The following is an 18,690-nucleotide window of genomic DNA, read 5'->3' on the forward strand; positions in this document are numbered from 1 at the left end:
TGCTCAGTGCCTAGATACATTAAAACACTGATGGTTACAAAATGGTGGTGTTCTGTTATTAAAGTATCACTGTGAACTCATGTATTTATAGTTAGCATTTTCTAATCTTTTACAAATATATTTTTTTAAAGAGAGAGAGAGTTTTAATATTTATTTTTTAGTTTTTCGGCAGACACAACATCTTTGTTCATGTGTGGTGCTGAGGATCGAACCCGGGCCACACGCATGCCAGGCGAGCGCACTACCGCTTGAGCCACATCCCCAGCCCCAACAAATATACTTTTTTTTTTACCATACGATTTATTTTTATTTTTTTTTAGTCATACATGACAGCAGAATGTATTTTGACATATAATACATACATGGAATGTACATACATCAATCCTATTGTCTATTCTATTTTGCTGCCCTTCCTATCCCCCCTACTCCTCCAAATATACTTTTTTGAAGTAAAAAATTTTCTCATCTTTGGTCAGAGGCAGCCTTTTCAAGTTATCTTCTGAGTTAGTAATTACTATGGTTTGGAGACGTGTCCGTCCCTCTAAGCCCCATGTGTTCAGCCTTGGTCTCTAACCCAAAGCCCTTTTAGGAGGTGCTGAGGGCCTAAGTTGCTGGGTTAGCTTTAAGAAGTGGGGAGCCTACTGGTAGGTTTTCACATAGTTGGGGGCATGTCCTTAAAGGGAATGTGTAACTGTGGCATCTTCCTCTTTCACTTGCCTGCCATGAGGTAAATGGTTTTGCTTCTCCATGTGTTCCTGCCATGATGTGTTGCCTAAGCACAGGCCTAAAAGAAGTGGAGTCAACTGATTATGAAGTCAAACCTCTAAAATTGTGAGCCAAAGTAGACTTTTTATAATTTAATTATCTCAAATATTTGTTATACTAACAAAAAGCTAGCTGACACAGGAAGCTGTCTGGTATTATTGAATATACCAAATTCATCAGGAAATCTTGTATATGTTCTGCCCCAGATGGGAAGAATCATTTCTTCAAGAAGTACTGGTTTCTGTTGGTAGGAAATGGTATTTCAAATCATGATCTGTTGCTAAGGATGCTCACTTATTAATTGGCTTGGTTCTGTTTCTAGGTCTTTTCAGTGGACAGGTACTTTGTATTAATTATATCTGTATGGTCACAATATATAGCCTTTACATATTTTCACTTTTATACACAGACCTTTCCCTTCTATGTTTTGTTTCTGTAATTAGCTGTATACATTCATCTTTCTGTTTCTAATGATTTTACATCCACAGATTTGAAACTGTTTTTTTATTTTGCTTTGGCTTTTGGTACTGGGGATTGAACTCACAGGTGCTTTACCACTGAGCCACATCCCCAGCCTTTTTTATTTTTTATTTTGAGACTGGGTCTTACTAACTTGCTGAGGGTCTAAGTTGCTGGGCTGGCTTTAAACTTTTGGTCCCTCTGTTTCAGCCTCGTGAGCTGCTGGGATTAAAGTAGTGTGCCACCGTGCCCAGCTGAAAATATTTTTTTTAAAGTTGCGTGTATATCAAATAAGTATACTTTTTTCTTGTCATTATTTCCTAAATAGTACAGCATAACAACTATTTGCTTAGAATTTACATTAGGTACTAATATTTAATTAGATACTAAGTCATCTGAACAGGAGATGTGCACAGGTCATCTGCAAATACCATGCCATTTTATGTAAGACACTTGAGCATCCATGGATTTGAGGGATCCTGGAGTCAGTTCTCTATGGATATTGAGGGATAAGGATGTTAAAACCAATGTAGCCACTTTTTTCTATTTATGTCTTTCTAGTCCCTCCCATTTTGGGGGGTATTCTGAAGTTTGTTCTCTAGTATTTCAGCAAGGGTGCAGGGGAACAACATTCTCTAAGCTGCTTGCTGATAGAATTTTTTTTTTAAATAATGGAAAATCACTTTTATTATATATATAGTCCACGGCTCACAGTTGATTTTCCTGAGTACCTGAAATACATTATTCCATTTTCTTTTGGCATAATGTTTTAACAAGTTTGAAAAAATTCTCTAAGTCACTGATTTTGTGTGAATATCCAAAGGATTTTTTTTTTCCTGCACAACATCCCCCACCCTATCCCGGATTATGTGTTAATGTTAGGTGTTTTGCGTCTGTATTCTCAGGTATACTTGTCTGCTATTTTGTTTTGTAATTTTCAATATTTAAAAATTCACATTTTAATTATAATTCTTAATATTTATTTGGTTTTCTTGACATGGCTCTTCAGGTATACCTTTTAAATTTGTGTTTACTCTTTACTTACTTCATCATTTGCTACTTTCTCTTTAATTCTTTTTGTTTTTTTGATGTTTTTGGGGGGTTTTAAGACTTTTCCTTTTCACTCATTTGTTTCAGCGGAGCTTGTATTCCTTTTAGTTTTTATTTCTATAGTGATATTTTATTTATCATTTGTTCCTAAATTTCTGTAATTTATTTGAGGTTTTTCAATTCTATGTTGTTTTCATGCCTGGTATTATTTTAAAAATGTCTTTAGCTTACACGAAGATAGATGGTTTAGTTTTATGTGGTATTGTCTGTAGGGATATTATGAATGCTGCTCAGTCTTTATATTTTTATTTTATTTTATTTTAGAGAGAGCGGGGGCGGGGAGAGAGAATTTTTAATATTTATTTTTTTAGTTTTCGGCGGACACAACATCTTTGTTTGTATGTGATGCTGAGGATGGAACCTGGGCCGCACATATGCCAGGCGAGCGCACTACCGCTTGAGCCACATCCCCAGCCCTCTTTATATGTTTAGATATCTTATATATCAGTCATCTTCCTGCTATTCATTTTAAGGTGAAATTAGTTGTCCTGAACTTTCAGAAGGGAAGTTAGATACATGATGATGGCACACAAAAGTGAGGCATGCCCTGAAGTCTAAAGTGCTCATTTCACTGAGCATTCTTTTTTTTTTTGCAGCATTAAAAAAATGTGAAATCTTACATCCTAGTATTTCTTGACTCCAATTTGTCTTCCTACTCTTCACCTACACCTCTGGCCCTCCTAATCCTAACTGTCCTCCTGCCCACTTTTATCCAGATTTCTTTTCATTGCCTGTGTCCTGCTCAATTTTCATTATGCTTTGAGCTGAAGGGATACATGGCCAGTCAGATCCAAGAGTGTATGAGGGCTAGATAGAGCTGGCCCTTAAATTTACCTCTATTGTTGTGTTTATCAGCTGTTAAATGAACAGACTCCTCTCAATTTCAGATGCACTTGGGAAATTAACCTATTGTGCTTACCTGTAGTTCTAAAAGAAAACCAAAGCAAAGAAACAAAACAAATACTCTTAGGTTTTTCTTATCTTCCATGTGTCCACTGCTTTCTTTTGTTTACTCCTGTGTACCGATAAGCAGCTTGACCTTGTGGCTGTCCTTCCTTTGTTCTACCTGTTGGCATTTTGGAGTTTGATGGGATACACTGTCACTAAGTTATCTTTAAAATTTTTTTTAAATTTTATTATTTAGTTATTCTTTTTTTAACAGTTGTATGGAGATATAATTCACTTTATCATACAGTGCACTCTTTTTAAGTATACTCTTTAGTGTATTGACAGTTATATAACCAAAACAACATCTGATTCCAGAACATTTTTATTCTGTATTTTTGTTATAGATTTTTTGTAGTTGCCACCACTGCCATCTTTCTAAAAATTGCTTCAAAAAATTTGATTTGAAGTCTCTCCACCTTCATCCTGTCTTATCCCCATTCTTCAGAAGTAATCTTTGTTACCAGGTAGCCACTGAAACACTGCTAATTTTGTAATTGTGTTAATCATGAATCCAAACTGTTTCCTAGACTGTTAGTGTCAAGAAATCTGAACTTCTCTTCTTTTGGTAATATGTCGGTTAGGAATTGGTGAGTTTTGTTGTTTTTAGAGATATGAATTATGAAGTTTTAAGTCATGATCACTTAATTTTATATAACTACAATGGCTTCTCTAGTACTTTTGTTTCTTATGGGGCTCTCAGAAGTGAAATTTTATACATGTTAGGTGGAAGATAGGATCATGTTTTAGTCATAATTATTTGGTTCAGAAAAAATTAGGTTCTCCTTTCCAGTTATAGCTTATTTTGAAAAACACCAAATATTTTCTCATTCTGTTTTGTAGATGTGAATCCTATACCTTTATACTTATTTAAAAATAAGCTGTTATAATTTATCCTGCAGATATTAAGATTAAAATGATGTGAAGAGGCAGGGAGGTAAAGTAGCATGGTTGAGCCACACATGGGGTTGCTGCACATGGAACTTAAGTCTGGTGATTTTAGTAGGTATGAAGGAGAGTCTTCTGTAGTAATTGTTAGGATAGAATTTGAAATATTGGTAGGAAAAAGTGTTTTTAAACATTCAAATACCTAAGTTTAACATTTAATATTTATAACTGCCACTTAAGGAATGGTAAATACATATTTTTGTTTTACAAAGAACATGAGGTATAGCATGGTTGTGCTAAGTTGCATCCAATCATTTACATTCTCCCATGAGGTTTTCCTGGGCACCAGTAATGTGTATCTTCTTTTATGTTTTGAGGTATTTCATGGAACTTTTTCATGGATGTCCACAGATAATGGATATATTCATTTATGATATCCTGTGATCTGTGCCTCTTTTCAGGCAAAAGGTGGAGGTTATGAAAGTGAAGATGCTTATCAAAACGCAGAACTAGTTTTTCTGGATATCCACAATATTCATGTCATGAGAGAATCATTACGAAAACTTAAAGAGATTGTGTACCCCAACATTGAGGAAACTCACTGGCTGTCTAACTTGGAATCTACTCACTGGCTAGAACATATTAAGGTGTGTGATGTGTTACTATTTCTCAAACAAGGACTTTCTCTAACCTTTTGTCTGTATTAGCTTTTATAATTGAAATCAGCATAAAAATGTCTTTCTGAACAGTGAGGAGTTGATAACTGCTTTGATACTTTTAAATTTGATGTTTGTTGAATGAGTTACATTTCCTGTCTTGTGCTTTGGGTTTTGTTGTACTTCTTATTTCCCTCTTTCTGATCCTATCTGAATTCTATTCATCCTTCTGATCCAGTTCATTTATCATTTCTTCCATGAAATCTTTGTAGATTATATCCATTTCCATTTTCTCTGAACTCCACATTTTCCTTTTCCTTTCCATTTAATTAGGTGATACCCTGTTGCTTTTGTTAGGTCAAACAATAGGTGACCTAGACTGAATAAATCATATTTCCTTTTTGTCCCCTGAGGAACTTGGACAGCAAGGAATAGGTACCTAGTAAATACTTGTTGTATGATGTGAGGTTAAAGTCATCCTGCTCAGAGAAATAAGGTATAGTAGTTGAATGAAGGATACTATTTGGGCGTTAAATCCCTTGGAGAGTATCATGTGAATACTAATTTACCCAACATGCCAATTTAATGTTTGCAGCACCAAACTATTTTAGTTAACAAAATTATATATTTTCAGGTATGGTGTGAATCTCAGTAACATCAGGGCCTTTCATTACCAGCTACAACATTCTCTCGAAAAGGTTGGCTGTAACAGAAACAAGTTTCCCTAAGGGTTAAAGACATAACAGTCTGATTGGACTTTCTCCTCTGCCAGTCCTCACACAGGCAAGCTTACCTACCATTCACTTTCTTCAGATCTCTACTCAAATATCACCTTCTCAGAGAGGCCTTTCCCAAATACTTAATGCAAAATAACAGATCTACTAGTACTCTTTATATCCCCTTGCAGAGATTTTTCAGTTATGGATATCTGTCTTTTCTGTGCTTGTCTGGACTCCCCCAAGTAGAATTTCAGTTTCTAATATTAAACAGGTTCTTTGTTTTTTTCACTGCTTTATTTCCCACCTAGAGCAGTGCCTGCCACATAGTTAGGGACTCCATGATTGTTTATGAAGCTATTATTCTGGATAGTCCTTCCTGATCAGTCTTAACTAAGGATTTGGGTTAATGATTCTTATGTGTGCATATACATTTGAAATACAGGTGACTTATTTAAAACAGTGAATTAGAGCTGTTGGAAAATTGGGCCATATACTTACATGTGTTTTTTTAAATGGTCATAAATGACTCTGATTAGTCAGGATTGAGATTGCTTTAGAGTGCCCCATTTCCAGAATATGCCTAATAATTATGTTGAAAGTGATCTCATGGCATTTCCCAAGTTTAGTAAATGTTTTCTTTATTCTGATCTCTGTGATGCCAGATTTTTTTCTAATTATGATATTATACAGTCACTGCAGAGAATGCTGTATTATCCACTTTTAAGGATGGTTTTTGTGGCTTTCTTGGCTACATCTGATTGTTTGATTTTTCACCCAAGATTTTTCCAAGTAAATAACTTTATTTTGCAGAGAACTTCTGCATATGTATCAAAGTAAGGGCCGAAATTAGATACCAGGTAAATTAACGTTAATCTGATGAGAATTTTCATGCTTACTAAAGTAGCTTACTCTAAAGTTTATAAGTGCTAATTTTGTGTTATATGATATATAAATCTTTATAGTCTAACAAATTCTATAGAATATTAGAAAAGATCCAGTTTTATTCCTGTTAGGTATGTGGTTAAGTAAGCATTGTTTTAAAATATAAGATTTTCTAGTTTTAAAATCAAATTTATGCATATTTTACCATGTACAAAAATTCTGTTTAGGGTTACTTGTTCTTTTCTCCCCATGTTGATATCTGCAAGAAAACTACATTATTAGTAAAAAATTTTAGAAGTATTTTACTTTTTAAAAATTTCATGTAGAAAATATATTTTCCAGCTTATTCTTGCAGGGGCTCTTCGGATTGCTGACAAGGTAGAGTCAGGGAAGACGTCTGTGGTGGTACACTGCAGTGATGGTTGGGATCGCACAGCTCAGCTAACTTCCCTAGCCATGCTTATGTTGGATGGATACTATCGCACAATACGAGGATTTGAAGTCCTTGTGGAGAAAGAGTGGCTAAGCTTTGGACATAGATTTCAACTAGTGAGTAATGAACCTTGACTCATGATGCATCTCATGTAAGGCCTGTTAAAATAATAGTCCCAGACAGATCATTTATCCAGTGGGGCATACTCCTCATATGCTTTGTATTAGAACAGTATTAGGATATCTTAAGTGTGACTACAACATGGAGCCAGGGTTGTTAGCTGCCGCAGTCTGGCTGGGCACAAAATTACGAGCCACTCAAGCAGGAACAGACTTTATTTTGTGAAACTGATATTGCCGCAGTCTGGCTGGGCACAAAATCACGAGCCACTCAAGCAGGAACAAACTTTATTTTTTGAAACTGCCGCCAATGCATACTTGTCCGGGAAGATTGCAGATCGACCCACGCTGCGTTCTCCCCATCCCAAGAGGAAGGTCCTCCTCCCGAATTCCCTCCTACCGCACTTCCCCAACCAATGGGAACTTTCCAGGAGTCCCGTAGCAGGCCCAGGTGGACAGCAGGATATCCGTATGAATGCAAATCTTAACATAATCATCTCAATGGCTTGCTGGCATCACCTATTCTTTCACCTTCCCTCAGGGGGGAGCAATTTTACTCACCTCCAAGCTTCAGTCCCCCGCAGGTAGCTTTTTCTAGACTTATCAAAAGACAATAGTTATTCTTAAAGGAGAAAAAAAGTTGGGAATAAAACACAGCTTTTTTATTATCTTTATGAGGTGCTGAAGCTATAATGATCATATATATGAAAATCACAGATACTTTTATGGAAATAACAAGATTTTGAGCCTTCTGTGTTATTCAAATTTTATTTTTAGGTTGCTAAATTTCAGAATTGGAAGTACCTTAGGGTCCATGCATTCCCAATTGGACTAAATAGCCCTGTGAATCCAAAGTATGGTGCTATAAAAAAGCAAAGATCTGCTTGTCAAATGACATGGTTAATGTAGGCTAACAATTATTCTCAAAACCTTCTGATTTAGTTAATACCATCACTGATTTTATCAGGAAAGTCTTTAAGCTCAGTTTAGTAGATAACAGTTTTCTAAAAACTTAAGACAGTAATGATTACTATTGTAGTTTGGCACTACTGCCTTGATTGATTCCTGTTAAGGCACTTAAGTTTTATCCTTTATTACTTTTGCACCATTAGTACAAATGCCAACATATTGGAGAAAGTAAATAAAAATACCTTTTTTATTGTGAAAAGTTTTGGCCTCAAGGCCCCCATAAATTTATAGGCAACACTTTTAGAATTAACCCCTGCTTTGGAATATGGAGCAGGGTTCTGTTTGAATCATCTGTATAAAAGGGCCTCAAAGGAGGAAAGAACTGAGAAACCATATAGATGAATGCAGGGTGGATGGCAGGTACTGTTGAAAGGTTTGAAAAAATTTGTGCTAATGTAGTTCCTCCTGATGAGATATGTACTCTTTATTTACTGGCCAAGGTATTTTTAATAGGGGTACTTTCTGAAACCAATGTACAAAGTAACTGTTCTTTATTAGAGGAAAGTAAATCTCCCAAATGAAAATCTAGCCTTGGAGGTCTGACTACTCATTCCATTATGAATCTTTTAGGATCTAGGTTTCATTTACTAAACAAGGTGGTAAATCCCTGTCATAGCATTTCATGTCAGAAAAAAAATCTGGAAGTTCATATCAAAACGTTAATAAAAATATCTGCTTGGTTGGAATTAAGGTGATTTCTATTTCCTTTGCAGTGTGTTCTTTAAAAAATGTTTCTGAAGTTTAAAATATTGACCAAATATTACTTTTGTTGGAAAATAATTTCCATTAAAAATTCCTACATTTAACATTTCACTTTCTTTGCTTCAGAGAGTTGGCCATGGAGATAAGAACCATGCAGATGCAGAAAGATCACCTGTTTTCCTTCAGTTTATTGACTGTGTGTGGCAAATGACAAGACAGGTAGCTTCTCTGGGGTATCCATTCTTACATATCTCCTTTAAGCTCAGAGTCAGAGTTGGGAAATTTAGTCATCATTATCTTACAGTTCACATGAAAGAGAAATCCTTATAATCTTTCCAAGTGATAAAGCTGTTATTGACACATAAATGTCTTTGTTTGGGAATAATATTAAACACTTTACAATTTTGATTCTATTGGCTATTCAGAGAGTGGCATTAATAATTTGAGAAGTTTCCTCCTTTGCTATGAACAAAAGTGTTAAAAATAGTAGTGTGCTCACACAGAGGCTTTTCTATACATTACTAAGGAAGGTGAATAAATATGCTAGGTAGCCCAAGCAAAATAAAATCCTATTTTAGTAATTTTAACAATTTTAAGGAAAAAAAATATGTTCAGATAGAAATTATTACAAGGTAGGTGACAGATATACCTCCTTTAACTATGAAGAGTATAGTTACATATATATTTTAAACCTTCTAAAAGCTTTGTAAAAAAACATTTAATTGAAATATTAATGTACATACACTTAATGTTTTGGGAAACATGAGAATAGTCTGAAAAAGGGTCAGTGCCGTAAAAATATGATTTAATTGTAATTCATAAAAGTCATTCCCAAACCCAAAAGTTGAATGCAGCTCATCAGTATGCTATTTATCTGGCAGTTTGTTAGGCCTCAAACTTTTGTTTTAGTTAAGACTGCTACGTGAATATAAAGTAGGGCACCCATTGGCCCTGCTTTGGAATAAATATTTTAGCTTCAATAAAATATTAAAATAGATGACTTGTCAATTGTATATTTAATAGGTTTTTTTCTTAGCATTTCAGCTTGGGTGGATTATTTTGAAACCTTCTATGTTAAATGAAGCATTGTCATAGATGTGTGTGAGGGTAGGATTTTAACACAGAAAATGTGTGCAACAATTCAGTTTTGTTTCCTAAGTTATGAGCTTTTTGTCTTGAAGGTGGCTGTTTTCTTCCTAAACAATCATTAAAAGTTTATAAATAATTGAATACTACTGCAGACTTAAATAGCATATTTGTTAAAGTAGGACAATTATGTTGTAATTAGGCCACATTCTATAACTTTCCTGCCTGTTACCTCTCCTGGTTGGGATCAGAAAGCTCTTGTTGGAAGTTCCTTTTGTTTTACGCATGTTAAAAAAAAAAAAGAATGGGGAAATTATTGCCCAGCTATTTTAGTTTCCTTGTGATGAAATGCCCACTGAATAAGCTATCTTCTCATAACTTAGCTAATACTTCTTGTCAAAAGATTGAAAAACTAATCACAGGCTTAGCTTCATGGGCTTATTTAGTAAGCCAGGATGTATTCATTTTTGCCTAGTAAATAAGGTCATTAAAAATTTTTAATAAACACAGATGGGATTTATTAAGGGAAAGAATGGGATTTACTTATAGTCAGCTAGTTTTTTGTTAATGGCATATGCTTGATCTTCTGGTTCTTTAGTTTCCCAGCCACAAAAATTACTCAGGGACTAGGAATTGTCCTTAGTTGTAGAAATCTGCCATGTTAACTTACCATTTTACATTCTGTAATCATTCATTTGATTAATTTCCCAAAATAGAATTTTGTAAAATTAGAATATCCATTGACAGGGCCTGGAGTTGTAGCTCAGTGATAGAATGCTTGCCTAGTATGCATGAGGCACTGGGTTTGATCCTCAGCACTCTTAAAAAAGAAAGATGCTACCTAAGTACAGGGTATGAGGGGCCTTGATTCACCAGGATGTTCTTTGAAAAAGATAAGTATTTTTGCCTTATAAATTATGTACATATATGTGAAGGATAGTTTTGTCTAGTGTTGATTTTTCTGGACAAAATGTTGATAGTTTAATTCCTGAAAACAAAATTACCTTTTTGAAAATTTATAGAAAAACATTATGGGAAGGGAAATTGCCCAAGTCAAAATTCAGCTTCCAGTAAGCATAGGGTTGAGAGAGAGTATACTGAAAAGCACACCATTCTAACTTTTGCAAAAGAAAAGAAGTCTCCAGAGAAATTACCTGAGAAAAGTGACAAAGGATTTTCGAATAGAAAAGCAAGCTAATAATGGCACAATGGCTTAGATATAGTTTTAAATGTCGTTAGACTTAATTTTTAAAAAGTACAACAAAGAATCTACTCATGAGGATGAATATGCCTAAAAAGTCTTAATCTTATGCATATGTGATGTTCCATTTACAGTTTCCTACTGCATTTGAATTCAATGAATATTTTCTCATTACCATTTTGGACCACCTATACAGCTGCTTGTTTGGAACATTCCTTTGTAACAGTGAACAGCAGAGAGGAAAAGAGGTAAAATATGAGCTGTGGCCCACCCCTTCCTTGCATTATCCCTATCTGTACTTTTCCCACAAAAATGATTGATAGCAACCAAGCAGGGTTTTTTCTTTTTTTTTTTTTTTAATATTACCTTTTGGTCATATTTTATCTTGTAAGCAATAATGTAATTACTTTCTCCCACATATGTGGCCCTGATCTATTTTGAAATACCTATCACAAGGCTGATGGTGCTAGCTGTCAGCTGAGGGTAGAAAGTAGTGTCTGCTAAAGAGAATTGAGGAGCATGAGTGTTCCCATTATTCCACATAGGATGGAAATCTTTCAAAGCAGGTGTAGAAAAATATAAATTAGCAGAAAGCACACCTTTGAATGGGTAGCTCAAATCCCAAAATATATTCTGTGCATAAATTACATTTTAAAATTACTATAAAGTAACACTGTAGTAACTATGATAAAGATTTTAAATACTATTAAGATAACACTGTATAAATTTTTTTTCCAGTATTTCTCTTACCCGGAGAGATCACTGTTAAGTGGCTGGTACTAAGAACTAGTTTAAATTGGAGTTTTCTTGTTTTTCAGAATACATCTTTGTGTGTGAACATTTTAACCATCTTGATCAGTGCCCCTCTCTTATGTTGTTGATGGACCCTTTATTTTTTTTTAATATGTGGTGCTGAGAATCGAACCTAGTGCCTTAGGCATGTAAGGCAAGTGCTCTACCACTGAGCCAGGACCCCAGCCCTACATAAACTTTCATTCGAAAAAAATTTATAGAGTAGCTTCTTAAAGTATACCAGGGAAGATAGCTTTTAAAGCCCAGTTACTTGGTTGAGATCTTTGGATCTGTCACTTACAAATAACCTTGGGCAACATAATCTCTGCTTTTGTAAAATAGGGTTGTGTACTTATACCACAAAGAATGTTATGAATTTAAGTGTGTCTTAGACTAAAGGACCATTTGCATACCATAGAATCCCACTTAAAAAAAAAAAAGCATATAGCAGTGGTTGTACAATACCATCATTTATTTCAGGATGTTTTCATCATCCCAAGTTAAGTCCCATACCTGATAGTAGTCAATCCCCTTTCTCCCACTTCTGGCAAATACTAACCTATTTTCTTCCTCTGATTTCTCTCTTCTGGACTTCATGTGACCTTCTTGCCTCAGCTTCTTCAGTCACTGGGTTTATAGGCAATGTGCTTCCATACCTGGCTGTACTTTTTTTTTTTTTTTTTTTTTAAATGGAATCAACTATGTGATCTTCTCAGTGTTAAATGTTTTCAAGGTTCATCTTCATTTTAGAATGTAATTTCTTCTTATTACCATATTTCATTGTGCATACTATATATACTCATGAGTTGATAGGATTTTGGGGTTGTTTTATCTTTTGGCTATTATGAATACTATTGCTTTGAACATGTGCAGTTCTTTGAGGAACTGCAGACTGTTTTCCAGCACACTTTGATTATAACAGACCCACTTACATTAAAAAGGTTTTTCAAACCAAATACGTGGGGGCATTGGAAATGGCAGTGAAAGATGTCACCGAGTTAATCTCCATTGAGGAAAAAAAGGTTTTTTAATGACTACAAAATATATCTTTACAAATTTCATCCAAAGCATAAATAGCTTATGTGAATGTTTACCTATTTTTCCTGATAGAATCTTCCTAAGAGGACTGTGTCACTGTGGTCTTACATAAATAGCCAGCTGGAAGACTTCACTAATCCTCTCTATGGGAGTTATTCCAATCATGTCCTTTATCCAGTAGCCAGCATGCGCCACCTAGAGCTTTGGGTGGGATATTACATAAGATGGAATCCACGGATGAAACCACAGGTATGATAAAAATGATGGGAGTTTAGATCTGCACAATGTAATTCTATTAGATGTGTCCCCTTTAATTCTATATTTCTAGTTGAAATATTATCTGTGCATACTTATAACTTTCAACTATATCCATTGAGAGTTATAAATGTGTATTGGAAAGAGTCCCACACTGGATAGTCAGTATACCTGTTTTCTCATTTTGACTTTGGACAAATCAGTTCTCTTTTTGTCTTTTCCTAATTTCTATGAGTCCTGTTTAATATGTTGTTGAAAACAGCTTTAGGAAAGTTAAAAGCCTAAGAAAATTCTGTTTCATAGTGAATATATTATTGAGTGTTTACTATTAGGACTGAAAACCTACAATTAAATGATAGGAATCTTTTGACTACTAGGTTCTAATTGTCATAATTATGTATTATAATACATATATTATATTTGTAGATGTACCGGTTCTAGGAGCATCTCCACAGCAGGTATTGTCTGGAAATACTTGAGGGCATTGGAAATGGCAGTGAAAGATTTAGTAGCCACAGTAGTCCCTGAATTTAATCTCCACTGATGGATAGAAAAGGTGGGACCCTAGGTTTGACGAGGATTGCCTAGTTGAATAATTTTATGTTTTGCTCTTGTAGGAACCTATTCACAATAGATACAAAGAACTTCTTGCTAAACGAGCAGAGCTTCAGAAAAAAGTAGAGGAACTACAGAGAGAAATTTCCAACCGATCAACCTCATCCTCAGAGAGAGCCAGCTCTCCTGCACAATGTGTCACTCCTGTCCAGACTGTTGTGTAAAAGGATTGTGACTAAGGACATCATTGATATGAACTCTTCATTACAGTGGCAGCTTTATGAGTAGAAAGTCTCCCTATTTTGAACCCATCTCTGAGAGAAAAGTTCAGATGCTTTATTTATTTTAAGTCTAAGATGAGTTTAGAACTATAGCAACTATAGCAATGTGGGTGGCTTAAGAGAAACAGTGATTATGACACTAAATCTGTTCAGACATCTGGTAAAAGTACAAACTACTTTAGAAATACACCTCTTGATTGGAGAAAGCTCACTGCACAGAGGAACAAGTTTTCAAATCAAATCAACACTGAAGTTCTGTGGCATCATCTATATTAGGCCTTTATGTATGACAGATCAAAATCATTTAATATCTTTTTCTCCATCATGGGCTTTTCTTCATGTAGTAATTGATTTACATTGATCACTGTTCAACCTCCATTCTTAATATAGTGAAAGGCAAAGCATAGTGTGGCAGTAGTTAAAAATTGCTGCTGACATTATTTACATACTTGATTAGGGCATTCTACTGTTACAGAATGATGCCTTAGAGAGATGCTTAGGGACCATAAGGAGACAAAGTGGTAGCCATTTTGGAGTTCAAAGAATTCTGACATTCAGATTAATTTCCATTTTTTTCCAATTAAAAAAAAATTTTACCCCTTTCTGTTTTGCTTAATGCTAATTGGCAAGTTTTAAAATTTTTGAAGACTGTATAAATAGCATATGGTGAGAAGTATAATGCTTAAATTTTACATGAAATACTTCACTACTTTATTCCACCAAATTAAGCCTACCAAAGAACACACTGCATTTAAAAATGAATTACAATCTCAATACCAGTAAAAGAAAGAAATCTTGCTTCACTGCTTGCCTGAGACTTTGGTGCTGGTATGGACATTTCACTGTCTGATGTCTATTTTACTCTATATGAGAGCCATATGTAATGTACTGTAACTAAGAAGCTTCTTGTCCCTTGGTCTTTTAATTAAAAGAAATTTCAGCTAATTTTAAAACTTTGTTCTTGTCCAAAGTTACATTAAGGGTGTATGTGTGCGCACACACAGAACTATTTCTTGGAATTTTTTTTTTCTGAGGAGTGCCTGGTACAGATGGAAATATTCAGTTTTTTGACTCCTTGACTCCCAAATGAAACAAAAACGGTTTTTTTCTGCTCATAAATTCACAGGTCTAAGTCTTATCCTTATTGTTGGTCTTAGAGTTGAGGAAATAGGGGGCTGGGATTGTGGCTCAGCGGTAGAGCGCTCGCCTGGCAGGATCCTCAGCACCACATATTTCTATCAGTACATTCAATATTACCAAAATCGGGATCCACTGATTTTATCATGTGAAATTTGTTACAAGAAAAATTTAACAGGTGTTTAAATGGCCAGTCAGTATTAAAGCTAATATGTCTAATAATAGAATATTATAGTAATTAAGCTAAATTTGGTATTCCAAATCTATTCTCTTCCCTCACTTAAGCTTTATCATCTTGGTCTGGTAATCTCTTCAGCTTTTCTTTATGATTAAGAATTTAAAGCCTCTAGTCCTAATGTACTCATACCCACTTAATTCCACTAAAAGACCAAGAGAAATCTAAGTATAAAAAATTCTCTTTGCTAGGCATGGAGGTGCACACCTGTAATCCCAGCAGCCTGGGAGACTAGGCAGGTAGATCCAGAGTTCAAAGCAGCCTCAGCAAAAGCAAGGCACTAAGCAACTCAGTGAGACCCTGTTTCATTTAAATAAAATACAAAATAGGGCTGGGGATGTGGCTCAGTGTGAGTGCCTCTGAGTTCAATCTCCAGTATCCAAAAAATAAAGTCTTGTGTTCAAAACATTTCGGTGGTTTCCCTCACCCTCTGCAGCAATCTCCAACCTGGAGTTTATGTGCCTGAGAAGAAGACAAAGAAGAGAGCTAAAAATACATACTTGTCTATACAAAAAAAACCTTAATATTTCATAGGCATTTGTATGTTTTATGACTATATGTCTATGAATATTAGTTGTACGGGTATACGTTTTCCTTTATGATCAGGAATGCAAAATTTAGACACCAGTATGATCAAGTTGAAGCTCTAGCCTCCTTAGACTCTGCCTACCCCTCTATTCTCATTGGTATATAAAAGGAACACAGATATTAGTCTACTTATTCACAATTCTACCATGTAAACCTCATATTCCTACCTGCCGCTTTTGTTTTTCTATCTTACTGACCTAGCCCAACTGTTATCTCTTGTGACTCAACTCAGTCCTGTTCTCTAGAAGTTAGGTATTTTCCTCCAGCAAGTTACTTCCATTCATCATACCTTCTCTGTCATGATCTGCCATGGCACTGTGTACCTGCCTGTTAACCACTGCATTCACCACACTGTATTCAGAAAAACAACTTTGATGTCTGCCACCAGCCTGTAAAGACATCTTGATTACTCAGTTTGGTATCCTTGTTGGCATTGTTGAAATGCACTGTAATAAAGCGCTAGTACACCATCAGTGGATGGATGTGTTCTCCTACTGTAAACTCTCAGGTAAGAAAACTGGACTAGTATTTAAGTTCTCACCTGAGAATATCAAAAACTGGAGAGGATACAGTTTGAATCCCAACCAAAGGATGGGGTGGGATTTAGCAGTATTTAATCACTCTTCTCCTAATTAGGATTTGTATTTACTACCATTCAAATGATGGCCATACAATTTAATGACCTGAAATTCAAACAAAGAGATAACAAAAGTTTAATAGCTGAAATGATGGCTGAGACACAAATATTTACCATGTTACCAGAGCAATTTCTCACCTTCTATGGACTCAATTCAATGACTGCAAACCTGCTCATCAGAAAAATCACACGTATAAGCAAACGATTACATACACTCTCAGGAGGTTCACAAAATAGGTATTTAGGACACTAAATTAAGAACTCTAGCTGTAGAAAAAATAATTCAATAAGAGGCTTGACAAGATCAATGCTCAGGAACTAGAATAAGTCATGCTGTCTAGGTATAATCCTTAACCTCCATCTCAATTCAAGAAGAGGCATATGAAAAGAATTCCCTTAATATGTGGCTAACATGTTAATTAGCCCTTTTTAGGGTATCTCATATACCATGAGGCAATTCAAGCTTGTTGGGCTTAGTTTCTTGTGAAAGCATTGAAATAGTAAACATTTAAGTACTGAATATTAATATTCCTTATAATCAAGATACTAATGTCCTATTTTAAAATGCATTTTGAGAGTTAACAATAAATAAAGCCTTAGTTAATAGGCTGTTAAGGAAAGTTTCAGTGTTTCCTTAAAAAAGTTTACTTTATTGACATGAATGGCAAATTTATAAAAAGGTAACATGTCTTGATCTTTTCAAAATTATAACAACATCATTAAAATGAAAATTTTGTGTGTATTTTGCTCATACTGTACAGAAAAAGGAAAGCAAATATTCACGGGGTTCTCTGGGTTTCAAGATTTAAAAATATCACAATGCCTTGACTGAATAACATGATTACAAATGGGTATATATAAAAACTGCAGATGTGTATGCTTCACAACATCTCCCTTCTCTCTCATTCTCACTTTCTTCAAAAATCTCATTTATTAACAATTTGTTTACACTTTAAAAAATGCTTTCATAAATCTTACAGGTAGTTAGCTTAAAATGATTGCTTGGATCTTTAACTAAAACTAACTGGATAAAAAAGCAATATAAGTGCATTCAATACTGATCAATGTCTGAAATACCAAAAAAGAAAAAAACAATAACCCAAATCCTCTTAAATATATAAATATTTAAATATGAAAACCTCCATCAATAGTTGAAACAAAGTGTATTTAATGGTTTTAAGGGAAAAGGGAAGTGGGCACTTTATGCCAGAAGATTTAAAAAAGACTTTTCTAGCAAACCCTGCTATGGAAAAGCCTCATATTTTGAAAATTTAAACCTAATTTGAATGAAGAACTATTTTAAAAAAAAATCACACCCACAAGTTTAAAAAAAAAAAAAGGGAAAAAAAAAAAAAGCCACCCGGTAATTAGTGAAGGTGCAATATGTCAGTGAGGCAAATTCATTTCAAAGAAACAGGGGCTTCTTAGGCCTTAAAACTCCCTTGGTTTCCATTAAAATGGTTTCACAGTTGTTGTGCGTAACACAGGACTGGGTAATGAAGCTTGGGCCCCCTAACACCTGCTATTAATTAACTCTAACATAAGTGAGTATGAAACCTGGAAAGTGAATTGTCAACATCTGATTGATGAGGTACAGATTATCTGAATAAAATTTATGACCTGGCACGAGGAATCAGTAATCCCAACACAAGTTACTGCTTTGTAATGAATTCTGTATGGTTTGCATGTCCTTCAATAACTGAAGATTTTTCCTGCTTTTTTCTCCAGGTCTCTGTTTGGCAAAATCCTTCTTACTTGTGGTCCCTGTGATTCCAGAAGAACGGCTGCTGACATTTCCTTCTTCATCGAGAGTCTTTTTGTTAGCTCTTAATTCTTTCTTTTGCTTCTCTATCTTCTGTTTGTCTAGCTAAACCAAATAAGCAAGGTAGGGAAAAGAAGAATTTAAGGAAAACATTTTCTTCTGATGAGTACTTTTAAAATAACTCTCACATTAACAAAAACTCAAAAAATACATTCTAGGTATGTATTTTTAACAGCTTGAAGTCTATGGCACTCGTCATTTAATACTCAGTACTTAAAATATTTAACAGTATTAAAAATGAACAAAAGTACACACATCAATTCCAGTTCTTTATCATAAATTTAAGGCAGCACTAACCAAATCCAGAATAGGTGGGTTAGAAGGAAAGCTGAGGAAAGGACTGAGGAGGCAAAAAATGAGACACTGGGAAAGGAAAAATGAGAAAGACTTTGGCAGATGCGGGAGAAGGGCATTGT

The 18,690-nt window shown here is 34.9% G+C and overlaps 2 protein-coding genes across 8 annotated transcripts in view; one reads left to right on the top strand and one right to left on the bottom strand.

Annotated features, from left to right (window-relative positions):
- Mtmr2 (myotubularin related protein 2) overlaps positions 1-14,808 on the top strand; it is an 81,977-nt gene extending 67,169 nt beyond the window's left edge. For 3 of the 5 annotated variants that reach the window (XM_076846495.2, XM_076846498.1, XM_076846497.1), the window contains 6 exons: positions 4,629-4,814; positions 6,767-6,973; positions 8,774-8,866; positions 11,069-11,182; positions 12,837-13,013; positions 13,637-14,808. In XM_076846495.2, the coding sequence (XP_076702610.2) occupies positions 4,629-4,814; positions 6,767-6,973; positions 8,774-8,866; positions 11,069-11,182; positions 12,837-13,013; positions 13,637-13,798 (939 nt within the window). In that variant the 3' untranslated portion in view covers positions 13,799-14,808. The remainder of the gene's footprint in view (positions 1-4,628; positions 4,815-6,766; positions 6,974-8,773; positions 8,867-11,068; positions 11,183-12,836; positions 13,014-13,636) is intronic. The other 2 variants (XM_077108833.1, XM_076846496.2) reach the window with 2 other exon arrangements.
- The window catches only part of Cep57 (centrosomal protein 57), a 36,808-nt gene continuing 30,979 nt past the window's right edge, over positions 12,862-18,690 (bottom strand). For 2 of the 3 annotated variants that reach the window (XM_076846500.2, XM_076846499.2), the window contains one exon: positions 12,862-18,319. In XM_076846500.2, the coding sequence (XP_076702615.1) occupies positions 18,086-18,319 (234 nt within the window). In that variant the 3' untranslated portion in view covers positions 12,862-18,085. The remainder of the gene's footprint in view (positions 18,320-18,690) is intronic. The other variant, XM_076846501.1, reaches the window with a different exon arrangement.

This window comes from Callospermophilus lateralis, chromosome 2 (genome assembly GCF_048772815.1).
Source record: "Callospermophilus lateralis isolate mCalLat2 chromosome 2, mCalLat2.hap1, whole genome shotgun sequence".
NCBI classification, from domain to species: domain Eukaryota; kingdom Metazoa; phylum Chordata; class Mammalia; order Rodentia; family Sciuridae; genus Callospermophilus; species Callospermophilus lateralis.